The sequence below is a fragment of the Limanda limanda genome, chromosome 8, assembly GCF_963576545.1.
Source record: "Limanda limanda chromosome 8, fLimLim1.1, whole genome shotgun sequence".
Lineage (NCBI taxonomy): Eukaryota > Metazoa > Chordata > Actinopteri > Pleuronectiformes > Pleuronectidae > Limanda > Limanda limanda.
The window spans coordinates 13,648,314-13,669,936 of NC_083643.1; the positions used below are offsets into that span (position 1 = coordinate 13,648,314).

General features: G+C 42.4%; 1 protein-coding gene across 1 annotated transcript in view; it reads left to right on the forward strand.

The window, feature by feature from the left end:
* The first annotated feature begins 3,681 nt into the window (after positions 1-3,681).
* Positions 3,682-21,623, forward strand: part of igf1ra (insulin-like growth factor 1a receptor) — an 84,309-nt gene continuing 66,367 nt past the window's right edge. Inside the window, exons 1-2 of the mRNA XM_061076991.1 lie at positions 3,682-3,787; positions 13,775-14,338. Coding sequence (XP_060932974.1) covers positions 3,682-3,787; positions 13,775-14,338 — 670 coding nt within the window. The remainder of the gene's footprint in view (positions 3,788-13,774; positions 14,339-21,623) is intronic.

The following is a 21,623-nucleotide window of genomic DNA, read 5'->3' on the forward strand; positions in this document are numbered from 1 at the left end:
TGCAAGATGAGGCATCTTTCAACATTTTCACCTTGGTTTGGTTCCAGGGAATAATTCATGGAACTTGAAGAAAGAAATCAGGGAACATTGAGGGAACTGAAATCTATAAGGGTCTAGGTCCAGCTTGATTTAATACAAGGAGACAAGACATAAGTGTTACTCAGAAACAGACAGTCCAGCAGGAGGTACCTTTTGGAAGAAGTGTTCACTATTAATTTCAGTTTTAATGCAATTGTTTTTTTTTTATGTTTTGTACTCACCAGTGTTCATTATAAAAGATAAATGTGTCTGATCTTTGAATCTGTGTGTTTTTGCGTGAAAGAGAGAAAAATACAAAAAAGGTGCCTGAGTAGTCGGAGCTACATTTAAATCACTGTCTATAGTAGAAGGCCACAACTTCAGCTGCTTTACCTTAAAGACAGATATACAGCATTTAATTACACAACCTTAAAGTGTTCTCCATTGTTGGCTTCAGAGCAATCATCAACATCATACTCCAATGTTATTTAACAATCTCATCATCCACATTGCATGTGCAGTGAAGCATTTCCAGCAGCAGAGGGCGACAGATAAACGCTGAAACGGCCTCAACCATCTCAAGCTGAATCCCAGAGAACATAACTTGTTCGAGTTCATGGATTTTCAAACTTCAACTTTTTTTCCACAACAAGACAGGATATGCAGTTTCTCACTGTCCTCTGTCAATGTTAAAAAGTTTGAACATTTTGGAAGTCTGGGGACTAATGAATTGGGCATGAGGGTCCCACTGGCCCCCCCGCAGTTGCTTCCTCAACAAATTTTGCCCAGTCACCAAATGTTACACCAATACCGTAAAAACAGTCATGCACAGGGTTGCTGAACGCAGAACTGTTTAAATATATAAGCACGAAGCATATGATCCATGTGATATGGACTCAGATAATAATTATGCTAGACAACATTTTGACACAGGGCATTGCTACAGGATCTCACTGAACCCGCCCATTAAAGTTACTCCCTTTCAGACAACACTGTGCCTTTGAGAGCTCACATTATTTAAAGGTCAGGTATGTTGGGTTGGTGGAGCAGGCATTGAATAAAATAATCCTAATTAAGTTTTAATCAGTGTGTATATTCACCCGAAACAAAGAATCGTTATCTTAGAACAACCCTTACATATCTTGGGAGTTGTTCTTCCTCCATGGAGTGTACTTCCATGTTTGTACTCAGAACAAACATGAAACAAAGAATGGAAAATATATTCTCTAAGGAAAAGGGTCTTTCAGGGGTTTTGGTTTTACCTCAATTGCAGGCCACCATAGCTGTACACATTTGGTTGTAACGTGTAACTTCACCGCTAGATGTCACTACAACCTACGCGCTGAAGCTGTAGGACGGTGCACATTGAAATGAAACAAGTGAGGTGATACATGGACAATTGTGATGAACTTAGCAGCCACCTCTTCTATCCAACCCCAAATACTGAGAAATTACTTTAGATCTAAAGGAATACTGACACATAGGTTCTGCTCCAAGATGAAATCTATTCAGGGCTCCTCAGCTAAATTAAGATCAGTTTGCCTTTGATGAAGGTATATTGACAGTAAGTGATGGATCAATTTACAACTCTGGAAAATGACCAGTTCCTCTTGTTTTACTCTGTTTGGGTATGTGTTTGTTGTTGATTAAACAGACAGACAGACAGACAGACAGACAGACAGACAGACAGACAGACAGACAGACAGACAGACAGACAGACAGACAGACAGACAGACAGACAGACAGACAGACAGACAGACAGACAGACAGACAGACAGACAGACAGACAGACAGACAGACAGACAGACAGACAGACAGACAGACAGACAGACAGACAGACAGACAGACAGACAGACAGACAGATAGATAGATAGAAAGACAGATAAAGAGATAGGCAAACAGATAGACAGATAGACAGATAGATAGACAGACAGACAGACAGACAGACAGACAGACAGACAGACAGACAGACAGACAGACAGACAGACAGACAGACAGACAGACAGACAGACAGACAGACAGACAGACAGACACAGACAGACAGACAGACAGACAGACAGACAGACAGACAGACAGACAGACAGACAGACAGACAGACAGACAGACAGACAGACAGACAGACAGACAGACAGACAGACAGACAGACAGACATAGATAGATAGATAGATAGATAGATAGATAGATAGATAGATAGATAGATAGATAGATAGATAGATAGATAGATAGATAGATAGATAGATAGATAGATAGATAGATAGATAGATAGATAGATAGATAGATAGATAGATAGATAGATAGATAGACAGATAGATAGATAGACCGATAGACCGATAGACCGATAGATCGATAGACCGATAGAAAACGATGGATGTAAAGTAAAAAATGATCAGCAAATGAACCCTTATTTTCGGGGAGGAACTTTTCCGTCAATGGATTCCAATCGTGTCATACTCCGAGGCCTCCAGCAGGGGGCGTGTGCGCTCCTCTTGCGCGTCTGGTTGGAGGTATCTTGTTTTTGTTTTGTTTTCCTCTCCACCCAGTCTCTGGTGTGGATCCAGTCCGGGTTTCCGCTGCCTCCCGCCGGCCACCTTCTCCGTACCACTATGTGTTCCTGCGTGAGAGAAGCCGACTCGTGTTTACAGCAGAGATTCCACGGAGCAGCGGAGACCCGCAGCCTGTGCACCCGAGGACTACACTCGCTGGATTTACGCGCAACGGGACATTTTTATCGGCTTCCTCTCGTTTTCCACGCTGTCTGAGGAGAAAGGCTGAGGCGTTTTAAAGGAAACTCCTCGGGACAGATCCTCCCTCGCACCCCGAGCCGAGGTCGTGTAGCAGGAGCGAGCAGGAGCGAGCAGGAGACCCATTCTCCTCCTGCGTGGCACAAGTCTGCTGTTCCTCTGTCAGCTGCGGATCCCTGACTCGAGCTCCGAGGGGTCTGGTTTCCAGGACTGGTTGTGGATCGAGATCCTGCGCTGGCTGAATGGCATAGGATACAATAACAACAAATCAAATAGAAATAAAAAAGGGGGTCTTCATTCATTTCCCTCGCAGCCACCACCCCTCTGGATCTGGACGGCTCTCCCTCTCTCTCTCTCTCTCTCTCCACCCTGCCTCGCCATTCTCCCTAGGCTACCTCACCATGTTCTGTGGACGCTGCTGGTGATCAAAACAAACCCTTCACGTTATCCTTGGACACGTATATTCATTTGGGTTGTTGCCACCAGGCCCGGATCGCACCGTGGAACGCGCACTCGCTGTTTTCAAAGAGATGGAGACTGAAGATGGGGATTACCATCGTTTATCCAGTCAGATCACTGGCATGTGTGCCACACCAGCATCCCAGTACCCTGTGATGGGCAACAACAGGAGGCTCTTTTAATATATTTATAGTTTTTTTGTTTTTATTTTTGCTCTCCATGGGAGCTCTATAACAATTCCTACACATTCATTTCGATTTGTAAAAATACATATATGCCAGATCAAATCCTGGTAGACAAGCGACCACGCTTTTGCATGCTACCATAGAGAAGCCACCTGGGTTACACACACATACGTTTATTTTTTTCCATATTAAAGCTCTATTTTTCCCAGAGGATTTTAATTTTTTTAAATTTCACTTTGGTCCTTTTTGCCTTATTTTGTATTTCTGAGAGGAGAATAATGTTGTGGACCATGAGATCTGACTCACCGATGGGTAGCACGACCTTGTTTTGGAGTCTGATGCTGTCTGTCTCCACTGTCTGCATATGGCCCACGTATGGAGAGAGTGAGTACTTATTCTATTATTGTTTTATTACGGTTTATTTGATAAATAGATTAAATCCCAATGTGCTAGATCAGGGGGTTTTGCAGCCCATTTTCACCTCTTGTTATTCTGTCCTTCTGCTGAATAGTGGGGAATTAAATAAAAAATAGCTTTTGATTTATCCGATTTCATGTGAATATGTGTTGTGTTTAGGGCTTAAATTATGTATCATAACAAACACAGTGAGCCTGTAGACTGTGGACGTACATGAGCTGAGACCATGTGGTGCTGCTGTCGTCAGGAGGTGAACTCAGTAAACCCTGAATCCAGATCAACACAGGCAGTGTCCCAGTATTTGACTGATCGGTGCTGTATATTTAGAAGAAATGTAAAATAAAAAAGGGAAACAACAACATTGCGCATGTCGCCATGGTTTCCACAGTAGTCATGCAGAAAGCAGAGGATGAATCCAGAGCTGAAGGTTACTACCATGTGGCCATTTTGCATCTCGTAGTGTGGCGTCGCTGCGCATGAACAAGCCAAATCAGATTAAAACCTTTGCTTCCTCACACACCATGATGCCGCCATAAATAAACATAAACAGTGAGTCGATTCTTGCTATAGGTTAGGCTATAAACACGCTGGGAAAATACAATATAGAGTGGAAGATGTTTTATTTCTGTAGCAATTAAATCGAGTGCAGTGTTAATTAAGGAAAGAATAGAAATATGTGCACCAGAGTTTCAGTGTTTTTATCATAGTATCAAGCTCCTTTTCATCGATTTAACACTTTAAATCAAATATATGAAATGCTTTCTATAAGGATAACATTTTAGTTTCGTTGCAAACATTTTCAAATAAATCAATAAACCTGTTGTCAGAAGCTGAGGGTGCTTATTTGATCGTTTCTTAAAGTTGTATCCTGATCTAATGATTGTCAGGTTGTTAATGTTTTCACACAAAAATTATGGACAGAGGCTTGAAGTAATAATTTCCCTGGAAATTCCCCCGAAAACTCTTCAAAGTGTTTAGTTTACCATCTTATTTCATGGTTTGACATTTAGAAAGGGCAGATCAATGCTTTGATGAGCACATTTTCGCAAGTTTTCTCCTCTTATCTAAATCCGTGGGGATTTCCTTTATTTTATTAGAGCTATCATGACTGTTTTTCTGTAACTCCTTGTTTATGATGTTCCAAGCGTGTCAGTGCAAACTCTAAATACCCCAGAGATGATTGAGCAATTTGTATGAAACATTTGTTTTAAAAAAAAAGTTATTATTTATGTTACGAAGTTTAAATGTGAACATAACAAGATAAGTAATTTTTTTTAGACAAAATAGATCCTTCAGTGATTAGATTTGACTCAGACTTCCACCATGTCAAAGTCATGATCCTTTTTGAAGTAGGAGACATTTCCTGTGTTAATATGTCAAGTAAGAAGTTGTTCATTTACTTGCTGGTCAGTAAACTTAACAATCCCATCCAGGTGGATGTGTGCGCTCAGGGTCTGGGACTGTGTGTCTGACCAACGTGGGTGGCATGGCTTGATTTGTTTGTGTGTCTAAGTGTGTGTGTGTGTCTTCTGTTATACTAATTTGTTTCCAGAGAGGATGCATGGGATCCTGGAAACAACTAGACATGGGAAGGAGACATGTAGTCTGATCCCCATTAGCATTCAAATGGAAGAACTTAATTCAGTCCTATTGACCAGTGATACGACTACGGCCGATGTGTGTTTCTGTGCAGCCCTTCCCAGCTCAGTGACACCGGGGGCTGGGAGAGTGGTGGGTCTCAGATCATGACTCTCTGTGGTGTATAATACATCAGGCCCTCCACAACAAAGAGCTCAGAAACAATGGCTGTTATGAATATCTAGAAAGGCATGAGCTTCACCAGTTTATCACTTGCGGATGATGATGTTTACTTCCCTGGGTGGCGCGTGGGGGTCGGAATCTCTAGCTTCTATCAGTGGAAAATCACAGATGTCCCAAAGCTCCATCAGGCGTTTGAAAAACTTCTCCGCTCTGTTCATTTTGATAATCTGTCCACACCAATAAAACGTAATTAAGCCTCCCTTTTAACTCTCACCACAGTAAACTTTCCACAGCTTCCAAGTATGCAGCAAACAAGCCTCTAAAAAGAGAGGGGGCTAGAGAGGGAGAGAGAGAGAGAGAAAGTGGATGAGGGAGATAGGTGTTTGGAAATAGAAGGTGCAAAAATACACATGCAAGAGCAACAGACTTGGTTTTGTTGATTGGAAGAGGAGAGAGTTTGTTTACTGCTCTATTGGCTTTTTCGCTGTTCGCACGGAGCGCCCTCTTTTACAGAGCGATGCGCTTAACTTCATCACTTGGCACCATTACTATTAAGAGTTATAAATAGATGTGTCACCAACAACACTGGTGCACGGGTTGTGTGAGTACAGGCGCCCTCTGTCCTGTTTCATGAGGGCACGCCAGTGTTTCCCGTTCAGTTATTTATGAAAGGACACGTTGCTCTGGAAAACTTGAATGGCGGCATAAATTATCAAAAGTCAGTGAGCATTGTGTTTGACAGGCACCCCCGGTCTACCTTTCCCCCTGGGGTCTGGCATGTTGCAGTGCAGCTCTCCTCAGATACGACCGCTGTCACTCTATTCTAAGGTGTCCCGCTGCATCTAGTGACTGGGGCTACATGGTTGCATACATAACCCCCCATCTCCTGGCCCTTTCACCACGCTCCCCCTTCCCCCACTCCTGGCTTATCCGGACGTGGGGATGCCTTGCCTCACCCCCCTGCGAGGAAAGTGTAGCAAGCGTTCATTGGCCCCTATGGTGTGTGTACGAGAGTGTTTGTGTGCGTGCATGGGAGTTTATTGTGCTGCTCTGTGTGTGTTGTAGTGCAGCAGGACTCAGCGTGACAGCCTGAGTCAGTGGCGTGCCCCCGTGTAAAGATGTGAAAGTGTGTCACTGGGCTAGTTTGTGAGAGTGCAGTCAAACGCTGTCCTACAGCTCCTCCAGGCTGCCAGCTGAGGTTTACAATGCTTAATTAAACACCTTATTTCAAGTGTCCCCCATCATTGGATTTGCTCAAATGCAGTCTCCCTGGCCAGCCGCACATACATCATCACTGGCTGCACGGTTTAATGGGCCGTGGAGTATCGTACAATTTGTGAGATAATTGTAAACGTGAGCTCGTCGAATGGAGGGCACTCGGTGTTATCAGAGGAAAGCTGATCATCAAGGAGTGAATGTGAATCAGCGCTGAAGAGAGAATTCATCAGTCAAAGAGGATTCACCGAGGTGTTCCCAGAATCCTAGTGAGAATTATTTCATATTTGATCATCAGGCATCTCCTGGTCGTTTGTTATTGTTGTTAGAAAGAATACAAGTTTCTGAGGGTTGCTTTAAACTCAGAAAGTATCGGCCTCAAAGCAACAAGGATAACTGGCATACTTGTCGAGTTCATTGTTGCGCATTCCTGGATTTATTTATTTGTCTTTTTCAGTTATGACTGTCAAACTAGATCATGAAATAAGTTCTTTGACATTCATTCTTTGTATGTATTTGTTTTTCAAAGGGTTTAACCTGAGCTTGGCCATTCAATGATAGCAATCATCACTTCAATACAGGGTAGTTAGCAAACAGCTGTTAAAATATAGGATATAGTACATATATATATATACAAGTATATCTATTTTTTTTAATGCACTGGTGTCAGTTTCTAAGTTGTATAGACATTTGATCGGAGAGGACAGGTGGACAATATATAGCAGCAAGTAGCAGGACAGTTTGTTCACAGCTTCAGCTTAAAGCTGATGTTAAACTCATTTATTATTAAATTTCAATTTGTGCTTGATTATATTTTTGTCCTTTGATATCTTGTAACCTTTTTGTTCACAGTATTCCAGACATTAAAAACCAATTATTTGATAAAAAATCAGGCAGCTGCACACCGTACAGTAAATTTAATATTTGTTATTATAGGAGATCTCGTGATAGTGTCAAGCTAAACACAGACTGCGTTACCTCCTGCCCTCTCCCCTTGTTTTGGGAGCAGGGGAGTCTTTGTGTGAGAGTTGTTATGATGGGGGTGTAGTGTTACTGTTTGGGGTTTGGGTGATATCCGAGCCTCAGTGTTTGAAGTAAGGTCCACTGAGGGGAAGTGGCCCACCAGACCGCCGGTCAGATGACTTCCAGTATGTTGGGGATTAGGGCCAGTTGATGTGGCAGGTGTGAGGAGATATGCCCGCTCAGTGACGACTGGCTGCTCCCAGGGGAGAGCTGGACTTCAGTGGAAAACTTTGAACACTCATAGTGGTTCATACTCTTGAATATTTATACCCGTTTTCGACATATTCAATTAATTTATTTAATTCTTCCTTCTTTGTGCAGTTTTAAATAGTGGGGATACTAATTGTAAAGTTATCATATTTGTTTCTAAAGCTGTCAGTGGATTAATTGTGTTTATTATTTGCAGCTATGCTCATTGTTTGGTTTTCCCAGATCAGATACTCTGTCCTTAAAGTAATCTTCTCAATAACCTCCCTGAAGTCTGATGATGATTGATTGCAGTCCTATGTTTCCGTTTGCCAAAACTCAGATTCAGGGCTTGACACATTAAAACTTTAGGGGCGCAATGAAAATTTCAAATAATGTGATTTTCTTCAATAAAGGGATACACAGGGACGTTTACAAGCAGAAGGACTCTTTGTGAATAGAAGACGTGCTTTTTTAAGTTTTGTTTTTAAGTTTTCAAGTATTTCTGTTTCAAGTTGTTTGCTCCTGAGTCTTTTTTATTGGGTATAATATTCCATACTTATATTGATGTTACATTGATAAAACATCAGTGTATCTGACATATTGATATAACACAGCTGAGAAATAGTTAATCATGCTCACCTTATTTTTTATGAACTTGTTAAAAATACTGAAGGTTATGATTCAAATTAAAGTTTATAAGTAGAGAATTGCTGATATGAATGAAAATGAATTAAATATCGAGGTCTCACTCTGTTCCTGGAACTCCTGAAACACTTGTGGGTGTACAGTGTTGGTAAACAGCAGATCTTGTCTCACAAACTATCTTTGACAAGTTCTGACAACGGTTTAGTTTGAATATCTGCAGTCGATGAACTATTATCTATGTTTGTTGCTCTCACCAGTGACTGTTACTAAGAACTGGCTAAAAAAGCTGCAGCTAAAGGTTTTTCTATAGTTTTTCCAATGATTATTAGTGTTGGAGCTTAGTGAATATGTGTCTACTCCCAAACTTAGTGTCTAAACTTAAAGTTATTCATTGTAACATTCACACAGTCTTGTCACAGGATGCTTCACTGTGGAGTAATATTGTGACAGCTCTATAATGAAGTAGTTATACTTTGTTCTAGAGGCTGAAAGTATATGTAGCCTGTTGAGACAAAGCAGCAAGCCACGTGAAATCAAGTGATTCTTTTATTTAGGGGACAACACAGTGAATGAGTCATCGCCAATGTGTTAATAACTTTTTTGTTTAAAAAATAGATTCTGCTTGGACCGAATTTTTTAAATTTCGAACATAAGACAAGATGGTTAATATCCCTCGTACTTTTCATGACCAGAGGATATTATCGACCACCAGCAGATGTAAGGGACATATCATCAGTTGTGTATCTCAGCGTCATCTGGTCTTTTAGCCTAGATGCTAAAAGGCTACAAGTTTTTTGTACACCTGCTCCCTAATATTATTACCATTTCTCACTCATCTGGTTTAATGTGCATATGTGATTGAAACTCTGAGATACAATGTATTTATATATGATGTGAGTAGCTGCACGGTTATGAACCACATGCAAAGCATTTTGGCTTTTACACTTCCAGTCTGACCATAGGGTGTGAGCCACCTGTCATTGATGTTTCGCCTCATTAGTTTCAGAGCATCACCAAGTAGGGGAGCAGTGTCTGGGACTTCTACCTACCACCTGCTGTAGCTGTCCCTATAGGATCCCTTCCTCCCTGTTGGGGTGTCTTATCAACCCTCCAGAACCTTCCTTTCCTTGCGTCTTCCACCAACCGTTTCAGTGTCTTCTTTAGGTTGGCTCCTGATACTCCTACACCCCTCAGCAGATGGCAGAACCATATTCCCACTGTAGTTGCAGAACTTCCACAGGGAATATGGAAGCCCTCAATCCTGCCTCTACCCATTCCGCCTTCGGGTCGGCATACTTTATCTTCCTATCGTTTGCAGCCTTGACCCCTCACAGGTCCTACAGCATGGTAGTCTTTGTCTTTGCAGACATGTCTGGCTGGAGAGATTCCTATTGCTTCCGTTGTGGTGGTTAGCTTCCTGTTCAGGTCTACTTTCAGGCTCCAGTTGCTGCCAGGGGTCAGGACCGGTGCCCTCACCGGATGCCCTGCACTCTGCCTCTTGGTCTAATGAGGGGGACAATCTGATGTTTCAAAGTTTATTGAGGAACTATTTGACTCCAGTCAAAAGGCCTCTAGAATTTCTGCCATTTTTCACACCACCTGGTCATGTCGCTGTCAGTAGCAACCTTTAGCCAACATGGTCTTACATCTGGAATGAATGTGCTGAAGGTTGGAGTTTAGTGAATCTGCAGAGGGGCATTATTCCATGTTGCTGTACCAACAACAGAGAAAGGTCGAGCTGGACAGGGTGTCGTATGAAACTCGCTCTGGCTTGTGACTTCGTTAACATTTAATTCCGGCTCATTTCTCTGTTACCCTCTTAGGTTGCCCAGGTTGCTTGTTGACTTTGTCACACAGCCTACAATTTTAAGAGCTTTTCCTCGAATTTGACTACCAGAGATCCCAGACTCCTCTCCTTTGTAGGTTTACTTAATCTACTTAACGTGAAGTCAAGATAAATGTTGTCCATTAGCCTTGGCTTAATTTGACAAACTAACACAGGGTCATGTTTGACTGTGTGTGTACTTACAGGTGTGCGATTGTGTTTGTGTGATGACATTTCCACAGAGCACAAGGGCAAGGTTTATCAATCATAAACATGAGCCGATGGATCCCGTTACGCGGTGGAGATATGTGTGTTTGCTCAGCAGTGTGAAGAGCAAATACAGACGGGGGGAGATACTGACAAACGCATGCAGGCTCTGTGGACACTGACGATAATATATCCACAACCCTCCTTGGTCATCATTATTGTCAGCACTTTAATGGGTCTCCCCCAATTTCGTTTTGTTTATGTAATGGTGACTGAAGGTGTTCTCAATCTTATTTAGGCACTGTTGTCTTCACAACAAATGGATTGACTGGTAAGAATCAGAAATGCCTGGGGGCTTAGTTAGAGGCAATATCCTACTCAGGCCAAGGAAATGATTGGAATTCCTGGTACTTAACATGCCTAATGAGGAGAACAAGGGAATCACAAAGAAGAGGTTTTTCTTTCATTCTTAAATCCTTTGTCCCTATTCTTCTTTCTCTACCAACATTATTTGACTAACAATCCATCTCATGTAGATACAGTGGAATATCTTCCTTTGGTCAATAAACATATTTGCAGACATGTTGTGTTTTCTGTTTGGTTTCATTCCAGCTTCTTTGCCATGCTGGCAAAACCCTTATCTCTCCCTCGCCACAGAATGTCTATGCCCCCTCCCCCTCCATTCTCTGGCCAGACACCCTCTGATTTTATTAATGCCCTCATCAGGAAGTGGAGCCTAGAGTTTCTCTTTACTAACAAACAAATTAGTCTTTGTGTTGGAGTGGCTCCACCCCTCCTCCCTCTCTCAGGCTGCTGGAGGGGCTGGAAGAAAATTCTCAATGAAACAAAGAAGACATGCAGCTCGATGGCTCACAAGTGGATCCCAGGGGCATTGGTGTTGATTGGAGAAAGCAAATACTATTCTCTACTGAAGTAATCGTTTCTGTTCTAAATTTGGAGAAGTGAAACGGAAGCAAATGTAGCCCATTCATCCCCTGAACAATGTGGCAAGAGTAGTTTAAACAAAGAACATGAAACATGGCCCTTTTTTTATTTTTCATTTTGGCAGCACATACACATCCTCTGGTTGAATATGCAAGGATTGGTTATATTTGTTATTTTATATACATGTTATATGTTTCCTATTCCTATTTAAGAAAGAAAACCTGGTGGCAGTGTTTATTTTGGGACCAGAAACAGTTTAGCTCTTTATCCCCTGCTGTGGTGGTTAGATGGTGTTTTGATGAGGATCAAAGTCTCTTATTGAAAACATGCCTGTTTGTCTCATTGGACAGGCAGTATGACAGTGTCGCTCAGTGCAACGGCGTCCTAAGCCTCTGTAAGAACATAACAGGTTTACCCAAGGAGCTTATATGTCCAGGCATTTCCTGTACTGACTGTTGAACCTTCTTTTAGACAGTTCAAAACAATGTGCGACTTGTAAACAGCAATACCTTGGTACAGAAGAACTTAACACCTTGGCTCTTGGATGAAAACATTGATTCCCAGACAGTTCTATGTAGTTGCTAATTCTGCAGTGGCTGCTTGGAGCCATGTGAAAAGATGTTCCAGATCTCAAGTAGCCTAATTCTTCTTTTTTTTTTTTTTATTTGGGTGAAACAAAACAAATCAAATCAGTCAAAACCATTCATGTGTTCACACAATGATTGAGAGTGTGTGAAAACCTGTTAGAAAGCAAAGTAGGTAGACTAAAGTGCTTTCTGGAAATTTGTTGCAATGGATAGCTTAGGTAAATAGTGTTAACATCCTTATTTAAGTTTATACACATTTGAATCAGCTTAATGTTATCGGTGATGTAGATGCTATCAATTTAGAGAATTGGTTGAAATAGCTAAAACGAAAGAAATAGAAATCTTTAAGTGATGAATTTTAAAAGATATAATTTATAGATGGATATAATTGTTAGGTAAAGCTTTTAAACGTAGTGTGAAATAGATAAAAGTTGCTTAATGGGTTTGATCTCTGAAAGTGTTTTTGTTGTGTTAAATCTGCAAAATCCAATAAATTTAGGTATATCTAAAAACAATAGCTATCAAGTAGTAATGGAGACTTAATTAAAAGTATTATTATTATTAAAAGTAATGGATAAAAGTAATAATAACTGCCTCTCGGAACAGTACAAATATGAACTTGACAAAACTGACCGAATATTATTCAATTGTAAAAAAGAAGTGTATATATATATTTTAATTATATTACCCTTTTATATATTTATATGATTGTTATGAATAACAATCAGTGTAGACATGGTGGGTTGTTAAAGATCTGATGAAGTCTGTGAAGTGAACCTACATCAGATGAAAGAGGTTATGGAACCACCGGCTGCATTAGAGCACAATAACATTATGAAAGGGTTGTTTACCAATTCCCTGGTGTGGTAATTGAGAGGCACAATTAAAGCGGAGTTGATTGTCATCAATAATAAATGGCGTCTTTATTGTAAATGTTTTGTGAGTGTGCATGCGTGTGTGTGTGTTATTGGAGGACGCTCTAGGCACCGGGGTTTCAAGTGTTGTTTTCCAAGCACAGAGAAATTGCTTGTTCAAACAGCCGGGTTATCTGAGGTGACGCACAAAACATTTTATTGAGAAATGCGGCGCTCGCGTCTGATGTGATGGATACCTGAAACCAAATAACAATTTACCCACTCACCTCTTTATTAAGAATGTGTTCACCTTAGCCGACCTTGATGATAATGTCTCTCCCATTTTACAATAATAATACCTAACCAGAGAGAACACGCAGAACAAACATTAACTTCTGTTATAGAATGTTGAAACGTTCTGTTTACGAGCTCTGTAGTATATTTGTGTGTGACGTGTTGCAGGCTTAGTCCCACCCTTACTATCTTGACTAACGGGATTATATGCTTCAAGAAGATTATTATAATTAATATCTTTTGGAAAAGTAATCCAGGTGCTAAACTATACATAGCTTTGTTGGATTTCCCACTTTCATATTACAATCCTCCATGATACAAAACAAAATCTGTAACGCTCTCTATTGTAAATGTTTTTTTTATAGATAACATCTTTCTTAATCGTCTGTCATCTCTCTGTGTCCGACAGTTTGTGGTCCGAGTATCGACATCCGAAATGACATCAGTGAGTTCAAGCGGCTGGAGAACTGCACGGTGGTGGAGGGCTACCTGCGGATCCTCCTCATCAACGACAAGACCAACAACATCAATACAGAACGTTTCAGCTCCCTCAGCTTCCCCAAGCTGACCGTCATCACGGACTACCTGCTGCTGTTTCGCGTCTCTGGCCTGGACAGCCTCAGCATGCTCTTCCCAAATCTGAGCGTCATCCGTGGGCGCCAGCTCTTTTACAACTATGCCCTTGTGATCTATGAGATGACCAGCCTGAAGGACATTGGCCTGTACAACCTGAGGAACATCACCCGGGGAGCCTTGAGGATTGAGAAGAACCCGGAGCTCTGCTACCTTGACTCGGTGGACTGGTCTTTCATCATGTATTCGGAGTTCAACAACATTATCAATGGAAATAAGAAGGCTAAGGAGTGCGACAATGTCTGTCCAGGAATCATGGAGGATAACCCACTCTGTCAGAGGACGAAGTTCAATCACATCACCGACTACCGCTGCTGGACCTCTAACGAGTGCCAGAAAGGTAACTTGAAACCCATGCTTTATTTAGTTCTCAATCATAGCAAAGACGTTGCAGAAAGAAAGAAGCAGACAATGCTCTAAATGTGATTTTTGCAAAATTCATTTTAGTAGCGGCAGTGTTTGTGCATTGCGAGTAAGGTAAATGCAGATGTGGCTTTGATCGAGGTAGGTGGTTTCCAGTCTCACAAACATTCTTAAATTGTGCGTTTCTTCAGTAGTGAACAAGTCCCATGAATCTGTGCAGTGTGTTTCCTTCATTTCCGTCAGGCTGTAGGATTGTCCACGGGCCAGTGCAAACATTTCCTCTCTGTTCATTATGGAGACCTTGTCTTTAGATCAGGCTATTTGTGGAGTGAAGGATGGCTGCAATATAGAGCACCAGGTATTAGAAAGGCATGCTCAGTTGAGGTTAAAGTCCCTCTGCCAAGAAATGAGCTAGTCTACCTGTCTGGACCATGTCAGTTAAATATTTGCCTTAGGGACTTTTTGCAATTCATGAAAAGGGGCATATTGAAGAATCTGGGGGAGGGTCATCCTCGTTTAACTTCGGCCCCGCGGCTGGGTCATGCTTATTTTAAAACAGTTCAGAGGAGGGTCATATCATTTATACGTCTTAATGTGCATTACATTTTAAAGTCCTCTCAGTATGCGGGTTTGAATTGGATTAGTAATGTCTCTGTGTTCGTTTTTTTTCTCATACACAACCACAGCACTCAAGGAGCAGCTTGCGGCAACTTTACATATCTGAGCTGCTCTTTTTCTTGCAGATTTCCGAGTGAGGGACAGCTTGTGCTTTTTGATTAGAAGCTGGTACAAACAGATCAGCCGTCTCATGGCGCTTTAAGAATACTGTAGGAGGAGCACTAGCCTTTTGTTGTATACTTCCACAGCCTGTACATGAGGACTCTGGCAGAAATATTCCTCTGCAAGGTCTTTGATTTTGCCAGCGGGGTCACATTTATTTTTATTTTTCTTCTGATACAAAAGGTGCCATTGATTTTTTTTAATTAAAAGTTCAAATTCCTTCATATACCACACTTAACAGGCAGATTTTCATGTCAATAATCAGAAGAGTAATCACAGAAATTCAGGAAAGTGTGGCTTTTTTTTGACAAACGCTCTTAAGTGTTGGACTAGAAGGGGCCAGAGCTGTCTGGGCTCTTTTGGAAGACATTGCAAGAGGTCTCAGGAGTCTTTCAGAGAGAGGGTGAAACGAGGCTTTGCAGCAATGTGCGCTATGAGACAGGTCATGTTTATTTGAACATTTCAGTAGACCCTCAAATTAAAAATACAAACCTGTAAATGGACACATTTTGGCCACATTGATGGAAGTATGACCTCAAAGAAGTTGACATGATTGACGCTGATGTCTTCAAGTATTTGTGCAACATCAAGCCTTGACCGATTATATCCAAGGTTTCTTTTGCTAATCACTTTCACTACATGACCTAACTTCTCCCTCTAGACAACTACTCATAAACTTTTAATACCAGACTTGGGGGACCTTCAAAAAGTAGGCCTGAAAACATATTCATTGAGCCAGTGCTCCATTCATGTTCCTCTGAGAATCCAGCTCCCGTCTGCCCTGCCACTTATGAAGGGTAAGCTGACTTAGCAAATGCCATGCAGACAGAGCAATGCAATGTGTGACATTCTTGGCAGAAGGTTAGCCATCTTTTATTTGGGCCAACCTTGCACCACAAGTCTTTCTGCACTGCTGTGTTATTTGCATCGCATTTAGAGTGGCACGCCAAAAACAACCAAAGTCCTTCTGGGATTGGAACAAATGTGTTAATCGATTGGTGCCTCAGTCTTTTCCTGTCCTGCTTTCATCTTCTGTTCTTCCTCCTCATGTGTCCAATATCCTCTCTTTTTCTCCTCTTCATAAAACTGTACCCACATGCCTGCTATTTTCTCTTTTCACCACCTCTCTCGTGCCCCTTCTCCTCTCCTTCTCTTGGTGTTCCCTCTATCTTGTCCTCCCTGCCCCCTTTTTGTCTTCACATCTCTCTTTGCTCTCCTCCACTGTGGACACAAGAGCCCCAACCGGAACCTAAACATAAAAACTTGTCCTGAACTATGGATTATTTTCAATTATTTATTCGTTCTTTGAATACATAGGTTTACAGTCTCATACGGGCCGTAGCCCAGTAGATTTAGCACCCTTGTCACTTTTCTATTGTTGACAGGCGATTCTGGATGAATTCAAAGGCTTTTGCAATTGTAAGTGGCATGTGTCTATTCCAGGACATAATTCAGAAGGCACAGACTTATATTGTAACACACCATCAGCAAGGCTTAAATAGTCACAAGTAGCCCATCAGTGGGGTCGTTTTGTAACCGCAAGTTACAGCAGTTTTAACTGAACATGGAGCCCAGTCTGTAATTTACCATCCATCTTACTGCTTCAGTCTGCGCCTCAAAAATAGCCTTGGTGGCCACTTGTGGAAGCTGAGGCCCAAACAGTATGTTGACTTTTTTTTTTTCTTTACATTTGGAAGCTTGTGCCTGTAATGCCTGCTTCCTTTTTTCCTGGAACGTGCATGAAGGATATTGTCATACACACCCTGAATGACTGGCATAGAGAGAGTTCCAGTAAAAAGAGACAGACTGGACCAGTAAAAACCTTTTGGATTTTGATTGATTATTTTGGATGGTCCAATGGCCCACAGAAGCTGTGGCCAACCTGGATCTGAACACCATCAAAACATTTTTATGGTGTTTGTGTGAAAATTGTCCCTTAAAGGCCATTTAAATGCTGACAACAAGATGCAATAGAGCAACACATTGCCTTGTGTCTTCTCACTGCTTTGCTTTGGTAGTTGGCAGATGCTAATGTAGTTTATCCACAGGCAAAGTGGTGATGTCAGCGTTGCATCACAGGCGTTGTGTACCATTTCCCTGTATTTGTTTATTTTGCATAGACCATAAACACACTAGTACTTGAGTAGAGACTGGCTCTCATATCCCTCTCTTTCTTGAGTCTGAATATCAACTCTGTGCTGCAACTCAAATGAGTAAATACAAGATAACATGATGAATGTGTTTTTCTTTGTGAATAGGATGAGGTCAACTCTTGATTTGGCATTGAGAGCTAGTTCAGGCTCTCAACCATTGTTTTCTATTCTCTCAACTGTGTGAAATAATGGTGGGAAAATGTTCCTCTGCCTTGTCTCTATAGGGGTCCTGCTGTGTGCAGCTCCCATGGTCAGTGGAGAGTCTCAATCACCACCTTCACCCTTGGGAACCCTTTAGAACAAACAGTGGAAATCAAACTTGCATCATTTCCCTAGTGACTGCGTGTGTGTGCGGAAAAGATACGATGTTTATCATTGTGCCTCTGTTTATTCTGTCCTGATGGAAACCCATGCATGTGTTATCCATACACAATTGCCAAAGTGAATTCAAACATTTGTTGGGGTTTTATAAGAATATCTCTTTGTTAAATGCGCACATTTAAAAAAAACTACATTGTGAGAGCACGGAGCGTTTGCAATGACCTTTAAGTCTGGTCCCACAGCAGATACTTTGTAGTGTTTAGCAGGGTTGTTCTCACATGTCAGACTTGCGAGGCAGGGCAGGAGCATTGTTTGAGGCGATTCACTGCTCTCGGAGGCCCAGGCCGAGGTCAGGGTAAATGCATTCATCTACAGGGCCTTGAGGTCTCAAGGCTTCAGATAAAGGCTTCAGGGTGGGACACAGTGGGGAAAAAGGAGGAGTTACTGAAACAATAATAGGACACAATGAAGCTAGAGCGGTACCGTGATATGTGTTAGAATCCCAGGCTTTGTGTGCAGATAGTGTTTCTCATCCTGCCTCTTTTAAAAGCTTGATGTGTCTACCTCTCCCCTTCTGGCTTTAGATTCCTCTCTCCTCCCTCCACCCCTCTGCATAATTGCCTTGTTTTTCTCCAGTACAGATGTTCCTTCAAGGGCATGCAGTGGTTTTCTAGTCAATACGGCCCGCTCTCCTCTTTAATTACACTACATGAGGAGGGAGCGCTGTCTGCCGAGCACACTACCGTAGCCTCTGGGCCTTCTTGTGCTTCATGGAGCAACAACAAAAACCCCTCTTTCCATATGTTTGTCCACTCACCAGATACTGCTCCCCCTCAACAGTTTGGGGTGTATTCCTTGAGCCCCTTTCAGATGTGACTATGAATACGCGGGAGCCATGTTAATGCTGTGCTTGTGGCAGGATGGAAGCGAGTGGGAGTGACGGTGTAGGGACATGCAGATTGGAGCAGAGGTTGGGTCAGGGTGCTTTTTAGTGGCGGGCAGAGATGCGTAGGGAGGCCCTGGCTGAGGAGCCGGACGCAGGAGGAGGGGCACTGAGGGGAAATGTCAGACAAATGTCAAGTATACAAGCTCGACGGCAAGCTCGCCCATAAGCGCACTGCTCGGAGGGGCGAAAAAATGCCCGTCCCTCCCCTTGTTTTTCATCCCACCTTCTCCCTCTTTCTCGTAAATTCTCCCCGGCTCTCCTGCCGCTGCTCTCCCCCCCCCTCTTTGTAAACGCTGTCTGTTTGTTTCTTCTTCTTCACCCGCGGTCTCTACTTCACTTATCCTCAACCTGGAACTCATCTCTGATTTTCCCTGTCAGCTGTTCAGCTGGTGTTTCCTCCTCTATTTTCACCTCACTCTTTTCTGCAGGGCTTAACGGGGGCTGTTAACAGCTCCGGCTGTCAGATATCTCCCCACTGTTTACTTGTCGGAGGCATTCTCTCAACACTGCAGCGGTCGGAGACCACCGGCTAGTTTGGCCAGGCCCTGGATCCCTTGATGCGCTGTTTGCTTTGAGTTTTTGGGAATCCTATGACTAAAAAGTGTCTGGCCTGCTCAGGTCTTTGTGTTTGCTGCAGACAGCCCTGCCTTCTGCATCTGGAGCTCAGGCAAAGCCAGGTAGACAAGAGGCTTTTACAATTAGACAGACGAACAGGGAAGCAAGCTGCTGTTTTCAGGCCTTGCTTCAGGGCTGGTTAGTCTTCATAGCACCACAGGGAAACACACACACACACACACACACACTCGCTATACGTCTCATAGTTCTCCTCTCCTTTGTGTGACAGAGTATACATTTATGGTATGCTCAGCCCTGCAGGCATTCCGTTCTAGTATTTCAAGCCATACCTTGTGTTGCTCTCTGATTCTTGGGAACATCATGTCCCCCAATGTTGTATTTTTGATATTGACAGACAAATGTGAGAAGCCAAGTCTGCTTGTGAATGTTTAATGATTCGAAATGTCCTCAAACTGAAACTCTCCTCCGTATTCGAGCTCACACAACTGAGGTGTAACTGGTGTGAAAGTGGTGAGTTGTCAGTTTGCATTTTAGCGTCTGAGCCATAGTGATGTCAGGTCAATTTGACGTAAGGAGGCCTGCTGTCTTGTTTCGCCACAGACAGGCTCTGCTCTGTGTGCCCTTGTCCTGAACCCAGAAGAAACTCAGCAGAGCGAAAGCATTCAGGAGAGCTCTTTGCCACCGGCCTGCAAGACTTTTGCATTCGATAATATGTTTACTCCCTTCTTGCCAGAGACCCATTTGATATCTCTGGTCTTAGTGTGCTGACCGAAGCCCACTCCACTGCGAGGGAGAGCACTTTACTTTACGAGATGCAGCTGACAGGCAGAGAGAATCGTACACTGTAGCTATATAAGATCTTTTTTGGGATTGAGTTTAAAAGGAAGGCTGGCGTCATCCGGTTGTTTCTTCAATAAAAAAAAATCACTAAAACAATTTTCCCTTATCTGATTTTCTGACTTCTGTGCAAGACATTAACCTGGGTCATAGATAAATAATGTCATTTAAACAAGGCAAAGTAATTCTTTGCAAACCTTACTTTAAAAATAATGTTTTTTTAATGGCCAACTAAGATATTTTGCTTTTCCATTTTCCCTGTTGGTTGTTTTTCTGGCTCTCTACACAAATGTATTCAATCACAAAGTTATTGACAGAAAAAATTAAAAGTAGTCAGAGAGAAAACAGATTGACCATTATCCTTATCTCTCAGATACTTTTGTAAACAGATTTCACTAGCTACCACATGGCTCATTCTTTTTTTGGGGTCAAATTTATTAGTAGGTAGATCGAACTGTGTGAAACTTATGGTTCCTTAGTGCCGGCTAAGAGCTAGACATATTGACACTATAAGTAGAATGCATGTATGTTAGGGTGGGTGTGCTGAGACTGCCCCTTTAAATGTATAAGGTAGAAATTCCTGCTGGCTTAGTCATCACAGTTGTGAAGGGGATAAAGAGGGGGAAACACGCAGCACAGGCTGTACGTGCAGAGCCATACAGAAAGTATGTGTTGGAAGTAAGGAGGAGTTAAATTGAAGGCGGCGATGATGTTAATGTGGGTGTCGTCTATTTTTTGTTAACGCGAGGTCGTTGTAAGCCAAGTGGGCCGAGTTCACATGATCCATCTGTCAGTCCTTTTTTTTATTTAACCAACATCCATCAGCAGACACAAGGAGGCTTTTAGATCTTTATTAGCTTTTCTGAAGCTTATCAAACTCATGTGGTCACAGGGACGGGAAGCAGCAAAGGGCTCAGATTCCAAATCTTGAGAGTCCGGTGCTTTCCTGGGGGCACGCTCAGCAACATGACTCAGTGCCCATACATCCGCTGTTTCCACGAGGCATGAACTGCTCGCCTGCGCTCTGCTCCATTTTGTACAAAGCTCAGGCAGCGTGCCATTGTTAGTGCCAAAGTGATGGCACTCATGTCGATCAGGCTCATTCATCCCTGCCTTCCCGTCAGGCTAAAGATGGAATAATCGGACCTCATCTTCTCCACTACCATTCTCAGATTTTCTTGACCTGTGCTGGCCTTTAACTCTTCCCCCTGCTGGCACAGAGTGTGTGTGTGTGTGTGCCCTTGTCTCTATTATTTCCCTAAAGTACTGGGGACTATTGATTCACAGTTACAACTCCATAGTGTCATTGAAATAACCACATTAGAGAAAGCTCCCTTCACAGCAGCCGTTCGCTCTCTTTGTGTTCTCAGATGCTTTTGCCTTTATAAACAGTCGTCCAAGGACAAGAGAAGTGGCAACAGGATTTAAATAGGGTTCCGTGCGTGTGTGTTTGTGTGTGTGTGTAGGTACTTGTATAAATATCCTAGTGGGGACCGTTCTGAGCCTGTATGAAGTGAGGACATTTTGGGAAAGTGAGGACATTTTGGCCAGTTCTGACTCTCTGACACACTTTAATTGGCTATTTGAGGGTGAAGACTTGGTTTTAGGTTTCGGATTAGGTTTAGGTAAGGGGCTAGGGAATGCATTAC